At 37.1% G+C, this 16,065-nt stretch overlaps 1 protein-coding gene across 1 annotated transcript in view; it reads left to right on the top strand.

Moving 5' to 3' along the window:
• The window catches only part of COL12A1 (collagen type XII alpha 1 chain), a 146,671-nt gene that overhangs the window by 89,350 nt on the left and 41,256 nt on the right, over positions 1-16,065 (top strand). The window contains exons 38-43 of the mRNA XM_007953255.1: positions 4,548-4,667; positions 5,796-5,942; positions 6,679-6,795; positions 6,971-7,117; positions 7,690-7,764; positions 9,722-9,861. Of these exons, the coding sequence (XP_007951446.1) occupies positions 4,548-4,667; positions 5,796-5,942; positions 6,679-6,795; positions 6,971-7,117; positions 7,690-7,764; positions 9,722-9,861 (746 nt within the window). The remainder of the gene's footprint in view (positions 1-4,547; positions 4,668-5,795; positions 5,943-6,678; positions 6,796-6,970; positions 7,118-7,689; positions 7,765-9,721; positions 9,862-16,065) is intronic.

Genomic DNA, 16,065 nt, shown 5'->3' with positions numbered 1-16,065 from the left:
CAGCTGTGGTTCTAATGTGGTTTTTGCATAAAGACAGGATGGGCTCTAGGTCTGAGTTCCATTAATACTAAATATTGATATTTCTGTTTTTCATTTCATTCAGAAAAAAACCTACTTAGGTAAGATAATTTCAAATTCTCTGCTATAGTCACTTGCCCCAAATCTTTTTCTGTCTAAATGATCTTGACAACATTACAGAATTTGGGAGCGTTAATATTTGAAACACAAGGAACACATAAAGATTGACATCCTGGGCATTAGTGAGCTGAAATGGACTTGTTTTGGCCATTTTGAGTCATATGATTCAAATCATATGACAACCATATGATCTACCATGCCAGGAATGACAAATTGAAGAGGAATGGTGTGGCATTCATCATCACAAAGAATGTTTCAAGATCTATCCTGAAGTACAATACTGTCAGTGATAGGATAATATATCCATATGCCTACAAGGAAGGCCAGTTATTGTTACTATTACTCAAATTTATGTACCAATCACCAAAGCCAAAGATGAGGAAACTGAAGATTTTTACCAACTTCTGCAGTCTGAAGTTGACCAAACATGCAGTCAAGATGTGCTGATTATCACTGGTGATTGGAATGCAAAAGTTGGAAACAAAGAAGAATCTCTGATAGTTGGAAAATATGGCCTTGGTGATAGAAATGATGCTGGAGATCGCATGACAGCATTTTGCAAGACCAACGACTTATTCATTGCAAATACCTTTTTTTCAACAACACATATGATGGCTATACATATGAACATCACCAGATGGGAGTATACAGGAATCAGATTGACTACATCTGTGGCAAGAGGTAATGGAGAAGCTCAATATCCTCAGCCAAAACAAGGCCAAGAGCTGAATGTGGAACAGACCATCAACTGCTCATATGCAAGTTCAAGTTGAAGCTGAAGACAATTAAAACAGGTGCGTGAGAGCTAAAATATGACCTTGATAATATCCGTCCAGGATTTTGAGACCATCTAAAGAATAGATTTGATACATTGAACAACAATGACTGGAAACCAGAAGAATTGTGGGATGACATCAAGAACATTATCCATGAAGAAAGCAAAAGGTCATTAAAAAGACAGGAAGGAAAAAAAAAAAAAAAATGGATGTCAGAAGAGACTCTGAAACTTGCCCTTGAATGGAGAGTAGCTAAAGCAGATGGAAGAATTGACAGGATAAAAGAGCTGAACAGAAGATTTCAAAGAGCAGCTCGAGAAGACAAATTCAATCATTATAATGAAATGTGAAAATACGTGGAGTTAGAAAACCAAAAGGGAAGCACACACTCAGCATCTCTCAAGATGAAAGAACTGAGAAAAAAATTTAAGCCTCAAGTTGCAATATGGAAAGATTCTATGGACATCAAATGTGCAGGAGACATTAAATCTATAGAATGATGCAGGAGACATCAGAAGAAGATGGAAGGAATACACAGAGTCACTATACCAAAAAGAATTGGTGGATGATCATCCATTTCAGAAGGTGGCATATGTTCAAGAACCAATGGTACTGAAAGAAGAAGTCAAAGCTGCACTGAAATAATTGGTAAAAAACAAGGCTCCAGGAATGACGGGATACCCACTGAGATGTTTCAACAAATGGATGCTGCACTGGAGGCATTCACTCAGCTCTGCCAAGAGATTTGGAAGACAGCTACCTGGCCAACTGACTAGAAGAGATCCATATTTATACCCATTTTAAAGAAAGGTGATCCACAGAATGTGGAAATTATAAAAAAAATATCATTGATATCACACACAAGTAAAATCTTACTGAAGATAATTCAAAGATGGTTGCCATAGTATATTGATGGAGAACTTCCAGAAATGCAACCTGGATTCAGAAGGAGACATGGAACGAGGGATATCATAGCTGATGTTAGATGACTCTTGGCTCAAAGCAAAGAATACCAGAAAGATGTTCACTTGTGTTTCATTGACTATGCAAAAGCATTCGATTTTGTGGATCATAACAAATTGTGGATAATATTGACAAGAATGGGAATTCCAGAACAATTAGTTGTGTTTATGAGGAACCTGTACATAGACAGGAGTCTGTTTTTGAACAGAACAATGGGATACTACATGGCTTAAAATCAGGAAGTGAGTGCATCAGGATTGTATCCTTTCACTATACTTATTCAATCTGTATGCTGAGCGAATAATCCAAAAAACTGGACTATATGAAAAAGAACAAGGCATCAGGATTGGAAGAAGGCTCATTAACAACCAGAGATATGCAGACGACACAACTTTGCTTGCAGAAAGTGAGGATGACTTGAAGCACTTGCTGATGAAGATGAAAGACTACAGTCTGCAGTATGGATTATACCTCAGTATAAAGAAAACAAACATCCTCACAACTGGACTGATAAGCAGCATCATGATAAAAGGAGAAAAGATTGAAATTGTCAAAAACTTCATGTTACTTGGTTCTACAATCAATGCCAATAAAAGCAGTAGTCAAGACATCAAATGACGTATTGCATTGGGAAAATCTGTTGCAAAAGACCTCTTGCAAGTGCTGAAGAGCAAAGATATCTCCTTGAAGACTAAGATGCACCTAACCCCAGCCATGATATTTTCAATTGCCTAATATGCATGTGAGAGCTGAACTATGAATAAGGAAGACTGAAGAAGAGTTGATGCTTTTGAGTTGTGGTGCTGGCAAAGAATGCTGAAAGTACCGTGGACTGCTAGAACTAACAAATCTATCCTGGAAGAAGTGCAGCTGGAATGCTCCTTGGAAGCGAGAATGGCCAGACTTTGTCTCACCTACTTTGGTCATGTTGTCAGAAGGGATCATTCTCTGGAGAAGGGTGTCTTGCTTGGTAAAATGGAGGGTCAACGAAAGAGGGGAAGGCCCTCAACAGGATTGATGACATGGTGGCTGCAGCGATGGGCCCAGGTATAGTAGGGATCGTGAGGCTGGCACAGGATCAGGCAGTGCTTCGTTCTGTTGTACATAAGGTCGTTATGAGTTGGAGACAACTTGATGGCCCATAATAACAACAATGATAACATTTGAAAGCTCCTAAGAAAAGCAGGACTAGAGGTAGCTCATCTCAGTTAAGTCCAGACACTTGACTGCTAACCAGAAGGCTGGTGGTTCAAACCCACCAGCCACTCTTCAGAAGGAAGATGGGGCAATCTACTTCCATAGTGACGCTGCCTCGGAAACCCAAGGAGGGGTCGCTATGAGTCGGGTCCGACTCGATGGCACATAACAACAACAACAACGTTGTTTACCTGATTGAGTTAGTCTTGTGACTCAGGAAGAGTCTATCAACTTCCTATTTTTCATTTTCCCCTAATCTTGGAATATATTTGGACACATTTCTATATGGAAATGGCACATTTCAGAATTTTGTGCTTATATATAAAAATCTTTACTAGATCTTGAATTTTCTAGGAAGGGTCAAATTTCTAGATTCTTTTGAGTTGAGAGAAAAGTTTTCAAGTTGGATTATCATCATTTAGCCTTTATGTTTTTCTTACTTGTCTGATGATGTCAGTAACAGCTCAGTGGCTATTTAATATGCTGCTTAAATAGTGTTGATCTTATAGTTGAGATTGAGGACAGTATCTCTCTGGAGGCTTGAGGATTTAGTTAGATAATGCTCTTGTAAGGAGTCCCTGGCTGGTACACATGGTTAAAGGCATGGTTACTAACTAAAAGGTCGGTGGTTCGAACCCACCCAGAAGTGCCTTGGAAGGAAAGCCTGATGATCTTCTGCTGAAAACTCACAGCCATGAAAACCTTATGGTGTGTAATTCTACTTTGTAACACACGAGGTCACCATGAGTCGAAACTCACTTGACAGCAATGTTGGTTTGTTTTTTTAAATGCTGGTAGCAGATAGGGTGGTATAGGAAAAGAACATTATTTTAGTCACTTCCTAGTTTGTATAAAGTATCTCCTTTATGTGATAAGGTAATGGACTAGATAATCTCTAAATTGCCTTTGGCTCTAATGAGCTGCAATGTATAACATTCTAAAAATGGTCTGAGATCTCTTTATTTTCTGTAATTCTGAGCAGTATAACATACCACTTCTGAAAGTTGCCTTCTTCTGGGGAGCTGCTCCAGAAATTACCAGTTTCTAAGTCCATGTGAAGGAGCTCTGGTAGCATAGTGCCTAAGGCACTTGACTGCTAACCAGAAAGCTGGCGGTTCAAACCCACCAGCCACTCCTCGGAAGGAAGGTTGGGCATTCCTACTTCCGTAATGATACTGCCTCGGAAACCCAAGGAAGGGTCTCTATGAGTCGGGGCCGACTATGAGTCGGGGCCGACTCGATGGCAAATAACAACAACAACAAGAAGTCCATGTGAATTGCTATTTGACTTTAGAAAACTACTAAGCTTTCTGTTAAATACTTTAGTGCCATTTTTATTGTTAGCTGGATAAGGGCCTTATTAAATGGATTTCATGAATTGATTTCATGGGACTGCACTATTCATCATAAAATTCTGAGTTTTCCCTGTGTGCCAGTGAAAGGTCAGTAATGTGTACCAATGATTGTTTTCAGTGGGACTACTTCCTCCTCAGAACATACATATTTCTGATGAATGGTATACAAGATTCAGGGTCTCCTGGGATCCTTCACCATCACCAGTTCTTGGATACAAAATTGTGTATAAGCCAGTAGGTAAGAAAGCACCCTTTTCATCACAGGAATGCATTTGGGGGTTCTAACCATATGAGAGTTTTCTCTACTGCATCTCTACAATTCTATTCTCCAAAGGTAATGTTTTTGGAAATAGCTTTTTAAACCAAAGGTCCAAAATACCCTTGTTATGATGGGTTTAGCTGAAATTCTCATTAAGTTGCATGACTGCAAAGTCTGATTTGGTCCATAAAATTGCACAAATTGCAGCATTTGTTTTCAGATAGCATTTTCTTTTGTTTTCAGATATCTTTTATATTACCATGATTATGAAATAATGCATATTTAATCAGTATAAACTTCTGTATTTTTCCCATAAGGTTCAGGTATTCTATTTTGGGCATAGATGGTATACATTTTAGTTTATTCATGACAGCTGGCTTTCAACTTCCCTTTGGCATTTTCACCTAAAGCAACATCAATTTCACTAAGTTATTTGTTGTCTTTGCTTCTATGTTCTGTGTTATGCTTTGCAAGGTTGAAAGAAAAATGCTTTTTATACCAGATTTGCTAGGGGATTTTCCATGTACCCAGAAAGGATATGAAGTAGGGGAGAAAAAAAAAAAGAGTCAAATGAAGGTTGAAGGAGAAAGGGCAAGGAAAAGGGAATGTAAACCTGTATAAGAAATGGAGAGTAAATTAAAGGCACAGCATGAGTTGGCAACTGAGGACCTTTAGTAACCAAACTATGAGGAGCAAGGTCCAAAGCAGAAGTTCTTAAACCATCGCTAAAACAAATTGAAAAATGGTTATTGAGCACCTACCTACTATGTACAAAGCACTATGCTGGCATAGTGGGGCTTAAAAAGAGGCTTGAGAACCTAGGATAGTTGATTTTGTGATTGAATTGTTCAATAAGGGGACATTTAATTATATACCTACTATATTCTAGGGATGGTGTTATGCTTTACAAATAAGAAGGTGAAGAGTTTAGTCTTTGCCTATAGTTTCATATGTGCCATATAAAATAGCAGTTGTACAATGACCAAGTGTATAATGGCCTATGGGAATTAATGTTATTCAAAATGCTATTTTACTATAAGTTAAGATCTTTAATTTTAAGAAAAATCTTAGGCTAATAATAGCATATTTCTGTGATTGTGATCAAAGGTTCCAATGAGCCCATGGAAGTCTTTGTTGGAGAAGTGACATCATACACATTACATAATCTCAATCCCAGCACCACCTATGATGTGAATGTTTATGCTCAGTATGATTCTGGACTCAGTGTTCCCTTGACTGATAAAGGCACTACCTGTGAGTCACACATCTTTTCATGGTTGTAAGAAAAAGTATAGTGCAACTTACCAGGATAGCCTGATTTAATTTTATTTCTTAACATATGTATATTTTCTCAGCTCTTGGTAGAAAGACTTTTCTGTGTCTACAGTTAAATAAGATACCTAATGAAACCCATAAATAATATGTTACATGAAAAAAATGTTTATGATGAAGAAATGATGTTTATTTCATATAAGATTATATTTTGAATCTTAACAAATAAAGATTGTAGAAATGGTCATTGCATGCATAAATGACCTGTTAAATTAGTCGTGATGCTATTTAGTTTTTTCTTGACATTCCATGTTAAAGCATATATTACCTAAATACATTGATTGAATTTGAAGTTTTCACAGAAATGCCGTGATTACTGACTTTGGCCTACAGTTAGAGTTCCTTGTCACCAAGTACTTAGATAACTTAGAAGAGAGCCTGTCAGAAAAATTTCTTACTCATTTTGTTGAGACACCTTTGATATTCATAGCATCATAGCATCGAGAGGGACTCCAGTAGTGAAGAGAATCTCCTTCACTTGCAAACGATGGAAAGGGAGGTCTGTTTTAGCTGTACTACATTTTCATGTATGTTTCATATAAGGAAACAATAAGATTTCAGATTTTTTTTTAGCTACAGTTTTAAAGTTGTATTATGATTAAATGTCTGTTTTCTTATATATGAAGTTAGCTATTTTCTTTCTTTTTTCTTTTTGTAGTGTATTTGAATGTAACAGATCTGAAAACTTACCAGGTGGGGTGGGATACATTCTGTGTCAGATGGTCACCTCACCGGGCAGCCACCTCCTACAGACTAAAACTAAACCCTGCAGATGGTACGTGTGCAAAAATAAATAAATAAATAAATAAATAAATAAACTGAAACACATAGTATCAACACTTTAAATTTCAGTAAAGAAGAAGCTGTTTTGTTTATCAAATGATAAACAAAATATGTCTTTAAATATAACTGATGATGACATTGGCATTTTCCTTTGTTGTCATATTCAGGAACCAGAGGACAAGAAATTACAGTGCGTGGATCAGAAACCAGTCACTGCTTCACTGGCCTTTCACCAGACACTGAATATGGTGTCACTGTTTTTGTGCAGACACCAAATCTTGAGGGACCAGGGGTTCCTGTCAGAGAACATACCAGTAAGTTTTTGACTAATCTGAGAGCTCTTTGTAAAGGCTTTAGAACAGAATGCTTGGAATGTGAGGGACTTAAGTGGCTCCTTGAGACTTCATACCTGGGCAGATACTTCTCCCCTCCAGTGAGCTGTAGTGATGGCAGGTTCCTGAAGATGGGTGTGTGGCTGTTTTCAGGACCTTTATCTGCAGCCATTTCTGTGATCTCTGTTACAGAATTGGCCTTATTTTAAGGAAAAGGCTAAAGTGGGGAGAGATGGCTCTAGTTGACAATGAGAAGGTAAATCTGCATCCATATTAAGTGACTTTTATTCATTTGACCTTATCTGAGGGTCTGAAGCTCTCTCTTTGCATCTTTGCTTTAATTTCTGCAGCTGTTGTTGATGTTGAATGGCCTCAGTGATAACAAGTTTGGATTGAATAGAAACCTCAGTATGCCAGTGCCATTAGAGCTAGATTCTTATTTTCTAAGATTTGATTTGTGATTGAGGACTTAAATTGCTGTTAAAATTTTCTTTTTATGCTATGAAATGTGCACATGTTGTGCTTTTCTAATTATTATTATTTTTTCATTTTAGCTGTAAAACCAACTGAAGCTCCTACTGAGCCACCCACACCTCCTCCCCCTCCTACAATTCCACCAGCCCGGGATGGTAAGTACAGCTAATTAGGCAATAAATTTAGCTGATAGAGATTTATGGATTTCTTATTTATGCTGCATATAGATCATTTACCATTTACATAGTACATTTTTTAATTTATTATTTTTGCTGAGGGGTTTTTAGATTAAAGGTAAGGATTAGCAGTAATCCAGTCCTAAAGGAGCTCTCATGGTATAGTGGTTAAAGCATTCAGCTGCTAACCAAAAAGGTCAGTAGCTTGAACCCACCAGCTGCTCCATGGAAGAAGATGAGGCAATCTGCTCTCATAAAGATTTACAGCCTTGGAAACCTTATGGGGCTCTTTCCTACTCTCTCCTGTAGGGTCCCTATGAGTCAGAATTGATTCAATGGCATTTTTTTTTTTTTTTTTTAAAAAACAACTACTCTAGCTCTTTGGTTGGGACTCTGTTCCCTTAATTTTGCAGATTAAGGTCTACTGATATTAAAATACTTTACATAGTCTCTAGTCACTTGGTGAGCATTTCTTTACCCTGGAGGCTGACATCAACAGGCACTGTGAACCTTTTGGCTGTACCTGTGACCTGACCTCCAGTACCTCTTTCTTTGGCTTGGGAATTCCTGGCTTCTGACTTGAGAAGTGCTTAGGATCTACTCATTACACAAAGCTAGAAAGTTTTCTTTCACCAAAGTTTGAGATTTAATAATCACTTGCAGTGAACTGGTGAAAAAAAAGACAGACTTGTGTTATTAAAGCTGGTCTCAGTAATTCTTCAGCTTTATCAAATTAAGTTTAAGCTAATTAACTACTGGTTTAATCTTTTCCCACATTCTTTTTCTACTGTTTAACATATAGCATTTCTGGTTTCAAAAGTATTTTTCCTTTATATTAGAAGTATCTAGAATGTTATAACTCCATTAAACCTATTAAATAATAAAAAATTAAGAACTAAAATTTTATTACTATGGGATAAAATAATAATACCAAAAGACCAAACCCACTGGTATTGTAGATTCTGACTCATAGAGACCCTATAGGATAGAAGAGAACTTCCCCAGAGGGTTTCCAAGGCTGTAAATCTTTACAGAAGCAGACTGCCTCACCTTTTTCCCACAGAGTGGCTGGTGGGTTCAAACTGCCAACATTTTGGTCAGCAGCTGAATGCCTTTACCACTGTGCCACCAGTGCTCCTTCAAAATAATAATAGATTTCTTGAAATTAAATGTTTGAGAAAAATTCAGTAAGTAATCTTGGTTTAAAAACATGTTGAGTTTTTTATACACCAAAGTTTTATTAAAATTTTCTTTTTTCAGAATTGAGCCTCCGAGGCTAAATTAAATTAAAAATTTTAAAAATATCCGCATCATATGATTCTAGTGGTCTGATTTAAAATTGAAAAACCCATTTTTTGCACCAAATCTTTGATAGTTATTTTATAAAACATTCAACCCATTGATGGCTCTTCTAAACTCTGAAAATCGTTGCTTTTCATTTGATTTCCCTCTCATTTATTGTGTGAAGCTACTTGAAGAGTTACAAGAAGAAAGACTTTTTATTTGCACAGTGAATTAAAAAGAACTGTAATTGAGAGCCAGGGATCCCTGCTGGTGCAATGGTTAAGCAGTTGGCTGTAACAGAAATGAAAATGACCCCACGAGGCAGTTCCACTCTGTCATACGGGGTCACTATCACTTGAAATGCACTCTATAGCACAGAAGAACAATTGAGAGGTAGACCAGAGCTTTTCAAACATTGTTGCATATATGAATCACGTGGACATCTTGTTATTGCTGATTATGATTTTAGGAAGCCTGAGGTAGGGCCTATGATTCAGCATTTTTAGCACTCTCTAGGTGATGTTGATACCAGACCACACTTTGAGTAGATAGATGTTATAGAACACTTTTCAATTATGTAATTTCACTTGAATGACTGCATTAATGAGATTTGGAGCATCTTCTTCTTCTTTTTTTTTTTTTTCCCCTCTAGTATGCAAAGGAGCCAAGGCAGATATTGTGTTCTTGACTGATGCCTCTTGGAGTATTGGAGATGATAATTTTAACAAAGTTGTAAAATTCATCTTCAATACTGTGGGAGCCTTTGATGAAGTCAATCCTGCTGGAATTCAGGTGAATGTCATTCCACAGGTGCTATTCATTTGTAATGTTTTCCTATTTCCTTTGAGCTTTTCTTTTTAAGTTGATAGACCTTTCAATATAAACTACATTTTCACCGTTACTATTTGCTATTTTCTTTAAGATGAGTTTTTGAGAAGGAGTAAGTATAAAAAATAAATAGCAAAATATATGTTCTTGTAGTTATTTTCCTTGGCTTGATGATATTGCTATTGGAAAGTTCAGTGGTTCCTGACTCTAAACTCCTGCCTAAAACTTCCAACAATGATACCTTTCCTTAAAAGGTCATCCATGTTCTGGAAATTAAATGTATAGTGATGGTTATACCATGTGCACTTTGAAGAATTAGTGATGAATAGTGATGGGAGTGGGTGTGTGTAACCCTGCTACCTCCTCTAACATTACATTTCAGATATTACCTTCACTAGAAGAATGTCTATTATTGACTCAAAGAATATTTTGTTTTCTAAAAACTATAACCACCAATCATTTTACTATGGAATCACTCCAAATTTTATTTGACTAGAAACTGAGAGATATTTATATTTCCATGAGAAGGTCAAAGAAGTAATCATTTATTCTAACCTCCCTTAAAGCCCAGGATTTCCTCTACCACTTCAAACATACCCATGAACCAAACACTCAGGACAAGTGACTCTAAACTTCTTTTGTGGAAGGTCTTCCCAGACACTTCTGAAAATCTATTTAAAGCTATTATTAGCTACTTCCTAGACTCTGCATCCTTAAAGACCCACTTCAAATTCCACCCCATCTGGAGTGGCTTCCTTGATAGTTTTAGGCATGCTATACTCCTGAAGTACTTCATCTTTATTGCTATTATGTTGTTGTTATTACAGCAAGTTGGCTGCAACTCATAGCGACCCTATGTACAATAGAACAAAACACTGCCTGGTCCTGTGCCATGTTCACAGTCCTTGCTATGCTTGAGCCCTTGCTACAGGCATTGCCTGAGCCATTTTGTTGAGGGTCTTCCCCTTTTTTGCTGTCCTCTACTTTACCAAGCATGACATACTTCTCCAGGGACTAGTCCCTTCTGACAACATGACCAAAGTAGGTGACATAAAATCTGGACATTCTTGTTTCTGAGGAGAATTCCAGCTGCATTTCTTCCAGGACAGATTTGTTTGTTCTTCTGGCAGTTCATGGTATTTTCAGTATTTTTTGCCAACACCACAATACAAAGGCACAAACTTTTCTTTGGTCTTCCTTATTCATTGTTCAGCTTTCACATATAGAAGAAGCTATTGAAAAGCACATGGTCAGGTGTACCTTAATCTTCAAAGTGGCATCTTTGTTCTTTAACACTTTAAAGAGGTCTTTTGCAGCAGATTTGCCCAGTGCAATGTGACGTCTGATTTCTTGATTGCTGTTTCCATAGGTGTTGATTGTGGATCCAAGTAAAAAGAAATCCCTGACGACTTCAGTCTTTTCTCCATTTATTGTGATGTTGCTTATTGATCCAGTTGTGAGGATTTTTTTTTTTTTTTTATGTTGAGGTATAATCCCTACTGAAGACTCTAGTCTTTGCTCTTCATCAGTAACTGGTTCAAGTCATCCTCACTTTCAGGAAGCAAGGTTGTGTCATCTGCATATCACAGGTTGTTAATGACTCTTCCTCCCATCCTGATTCTGCGTTCTTCTTCCGATAGTCCAGCTTCTCAGATTATTTGCTGAGTATATAGTGCCTAAGGCATTTGACTGCTAACCAGAAGACTGGCGGTTCAAACCCACCAGCCACTCCTTGGAAGTAAGGTTGGGCAATCTATTTCTGTAGTGATACTGCCTCGGAAACCCAAGGATGGTTCACTATGAGTCAGGTTTGACTTGACGGCAGTGAGTTAGTTTTTTTGGTTTTATACGGGTTGAATAAGTATGGTGAAAATATACAACCCTGATACACACGCTTCCTGATTTTAAACCACTCAGTATCCCCTTGTTCTGTTTCAATGACAGCCTCTTGGTCTATTTCCAGGTTCCTCATGAGCACAATGAAGTGTTCTGGAATTCTCATTCTTTGCAATGTTATCCATAATTTGTTATGATCCACATAACAAATTTCTTTGCATGGTCAAGGAAACACAGGTAAACATCTTTCTGGTATTCTTTTCTTTCAGCCAAGATCCATCTTACATGAGTAGTGATATCCCTTGTTCCATGTCCTCTTCTGAATCTAGCTTGAATTTCTGAAGTACCCTGTCAATATACTGCTACAACAGTTTTTGAATTGTCTTCAGCAAAATTTTACTTACATGTGATATTAATGATATTGTTTGAAAATTTCTGCATTTTGTTGGATTACCTTTCTTTGGGATGGGCACAAATATAGATCTCTTCCAGTTGACTGGCTAGGTAACTGTCTTCCAAATTTCTTGGCATAAATGAGTAAGCATCTTTAGTGCTGCATCCATTTTTTGAAACATCTCTGCGTATCCTGTCAATTCCTGAGGGTTTGTTTTTCACTGATTCCTTCAGTGTAGCTAGGACTTCTTCCTTCAGCACCATTGGTTCTTCATCATATGCTATCTCCTGAAACAGTAGAACATCAACTAATTCTTTTTGGTACAGTGACTCTGTGTATTCCTTCCATCTTCTTTTGACACTTCCTGCATCATTCAATATTTTGCCCAAAGAATCCTTCAGTATTGCAACTCTAAGCTTGGATTTTTTCTTCAGTTCTTTCAGATTGAGAAATGCCAAGTGTGTTCTTCCCTTACTCCAGGTCTTTATACATTTCATTATTATACTTTACTTGGTTTTCTTGAGCTGCCCTTTGAAATCTTTTGTTCAGCTCTTCTATTTCATCATTTCTTCCATTGCTTTTAGCTACTCTCCATTCAAGAGCAAGTTTCAGAGTCTCTTCTGACATCCATTTTGGTCTTTTCTTCCTTTCCTGTCTTTTTAATGACCTTTTGCTTTCTTCTTGTATAATGTCCTTGATGTCATCCCACAACTCATCTGGTTTGGTCTTTGGTGCTCAATGCATCAATCTGTTCTTTAGATGGTCTCTAAATTCAGGTGGGATATAATCAAGGTTGTATTTTGGCTCTCTTGGATTTGTTCTAATTTTCTTCAGCTTCAACTTGAACTTGTATGTGAGTAACAGATTGTCTCTTCCACACTCACCTCCTGGCATTGCTCTGCCTAATAATACTGAGCTTCTCCATCACCTCTTTTCACAGATATAGTCAATTTAATTCCTGTGCATGCCATCTGGAGTGGTCCATGTGCATAGTCACCATTTATGTGATTGAAAAAAGGTGTTTACAATGAAGAAGTTGTTGGTCTTCAGAATTCTATCATGCAATCACTGGCATCATGTCTATCACTAAGGCCATATTTTCCAATTACCAAAGCTGCTTCTTGGTTTCCAACTTTTGCATTTCAGTCACCAGTAACTATCAATGCATCTTTATTGCATGTTTGGTCAATTTCATACTGCAGGAGTTGGTAAAAATCTTCAATTTCTTCATCTTTGGTTGTAGTGGTTGGTGTGTAAGTTTAAATAATAGTAGTATTAACTGGTCTTCCTTGTAACCATATAGATATTATCCTATCATGCCAGCATAGATCTTGAAATGTTCTTTTTGACAATGAATGCCATGCTCCTCCTTTTCATTTCTCATTTCCAGCATAGTAAACTACATGATTGTCTGATTCAAAATGGCCAATACCAGTTCATATCACTAATGCCTAGGATATTGATCTTTATGTGTCCCAGTTCATTTTTGATAACTTCCATTTTTCTTAGATTCATACTTTGTACATTCCATATTCCATTTATGAATGTTTGCAGCTGTTTCTTCTCATTTTGAGTCATGCCCCATCAGCAGGTGAAGGTCTAAAAAACTTTACTCCATTCATGTCATTAATGTTGACTCTACTTTGAGGAAGCAGCTCTTCACCAGTCATAGTCTGAGTTCTTTCCAACCTGAGGGGCTTATCGTCTGGCTTATATCAGACAATATTTCACTGTTATTCATAAAGTTCTCTAGTAATATACCAGACAGTATTTCACTGCGATTCATAAGGTGTTCAGTGGCCAGTTTTTTTTTAGAAGTGGATGGCCTGCCTTCTTCCAAGTCTGTTTTAATCTGGAAGTTCTACTGAAACCTGTCCACCATGGGTGACTGTGCTGGTACTTGAAATGCTGTTGACATAGCTTCCAGCCTCACAGCAACACATAAGCCAACACAGTATGACAAACTGACAGATGAGTGGTGATATTGCTATTATAGTAAGCATCATTTTACATGTTCAGTGCATCTGTGCGAGTCTTTTCTATTGACAGAAATGTTGCCTCCCTTCCCCATTCTTCTGGGTGAATTTTCTTTTTTACTTTAGCAGTTTGTATTTCTTTATTTGGCCTCTTAAAGACTTCATGAAAATGAAATATTTTGACATAAATAATATCAAATTATGTTATAACTATAATTGAAATATATACCAAATATATTTTATATAATATGCCAAATTTCAAATCCTCATGTAATCCTGTGGCCACTATCCCAATCCAAGTAAAATATATATCACCATAATTATATTCTTAATTTAATGTAGCAAAAACTAAGTCATTTAAATTTTTTAGTATTTTAAATCTGGTAGCATAGTGCCTAAGGCAATTGACTACTAACCAGAAGGTGGGTTCAAACCCACCAGCCACTCCTTGGAAGGAAGGTTGGGCAATCTACTTCCATAGTGATACCACTTCAGAAACCCAAGGAGGGGTCGCTATGAGTCAGGTCCGACTCGACAGCACATAACAACAACAATATAATAAAACATAACTATCATATTTTATGTATCAGCCACCTTGTATATATGATTATTACCTCTTAAAACAACCCTAGAAGGTAATCATAATTATCCTTGTTTTATCAATAAGGAAACCAAAGCCCAAAAATATAGGGAAATTGCTCATGATCAGATAGCTATTAATTGGCAGAGTTAGGATTTGAGTCTAGAGAATCCTTACTATAAAGCTTATACTCTTCCCACTGTATCACTAAGTTTTTGATAAGTACTGATTATTATTATACATGCAGAATTTTTATACATATCGATGAAGAATGATTTATGAGAAGGAGTAGTTGGCTAAGAACGGTGAGTTCAAGGTGGAATGTTCTCATTTCTAACCAGTCTCCAGATTTTCCAATTCCTTCTTACATCCCAGATAAGGCATGTGATACATTTATCACTTATACCAAGAGATTTGGAAGACAGCTACCTGGTTAACTGACCGGAAGAGATCCATATTTGTACCCATTCCAGAGAAGGGTGATCCCACAGAATATGGAAATTATTGAACAATATCATTAATATCACATGAAAGTGAAATCTTACTGAAGATAATTCAGAAATGGTTGCAGCAGTATATTGACAGAGAACTTCCTGAAATACAAGCTGGATTCAGAAGAGGATGTGGAACCAGGGATATCATTGGTGATATCAGATGGATCTTGGCTGAAAGCAAATAATACCAGAAACATGTTTACTTGTGTTTTATTGACTATGCAAAAGCATTCGATTGTGTGGATCATAACAAATTATGGATAACATTGAGAAGAATGGGAATTCCAGAACACTTAATTGTACTCACGAGGAACCTGTGCATAGATCAGGAGACTGTCATTTGAACAGAATAACGGGATATTGCATGGTTTAAAATCAGGAAGGGAGTGCGTCAGAGTTATATCCTTTCACCATACTTATTCAATCTGTATGCTGAGCCAATAATCTGAGAAGCTGATATATGAAGAAGAACATGGCATCAGGATTGGAGGAAGGCTCATTAACAACCTGAGATATGCAGATGACACAACTTTGCTTGCAGAAAGTGAGGATGACTTGAAGCACTTGCTGATGAAGATGGTAGACTACAGTCTGCAGTATGGAGTACACCTCAATATAAAGAAAACAAACATCCTGACAAATGGACCAATAAGTAGCATCATGATAAATGTAGAAAATATTGAAATTGTCAAAGACTTCATATTACTTGGTTCTACAATCGACACCAATGGAAGCAGCAGTCAAGACATCAGACGACATATTGCATTGGGCAAATCTACTGCAAAAGATATCTTTCAAGTGCTGAAGAGGAAAGATGTCTCCTTGAAGACTAAGGTGCACCTAATTCAAGCCATGGTGTTTTCAATTGCATCATATGCATGTGAGAGC

Source organism: Orycteropus afer, unplaced genomic scaffold, assembly GCF_000298275.1.
Source record: "Orycteropus afer afer isolate SDZICR_OR568_19922 unplaced genomic scaffold, OryAfe1.0 scaffold00380, whole genome shotgun sequence".
Classification (NCBI taxonomy): Eukaryota; Metazoa; Chordata; class Mammalia; order Tubulidentata; family Orycteropodidae; genus Orycteropus; species Orycteropus afer.
The sequence above is the reverse complement of the archived record's forward strand: the minus strand, read 5'-3'. Positions and strand labels throughout refer to the sequence as shown.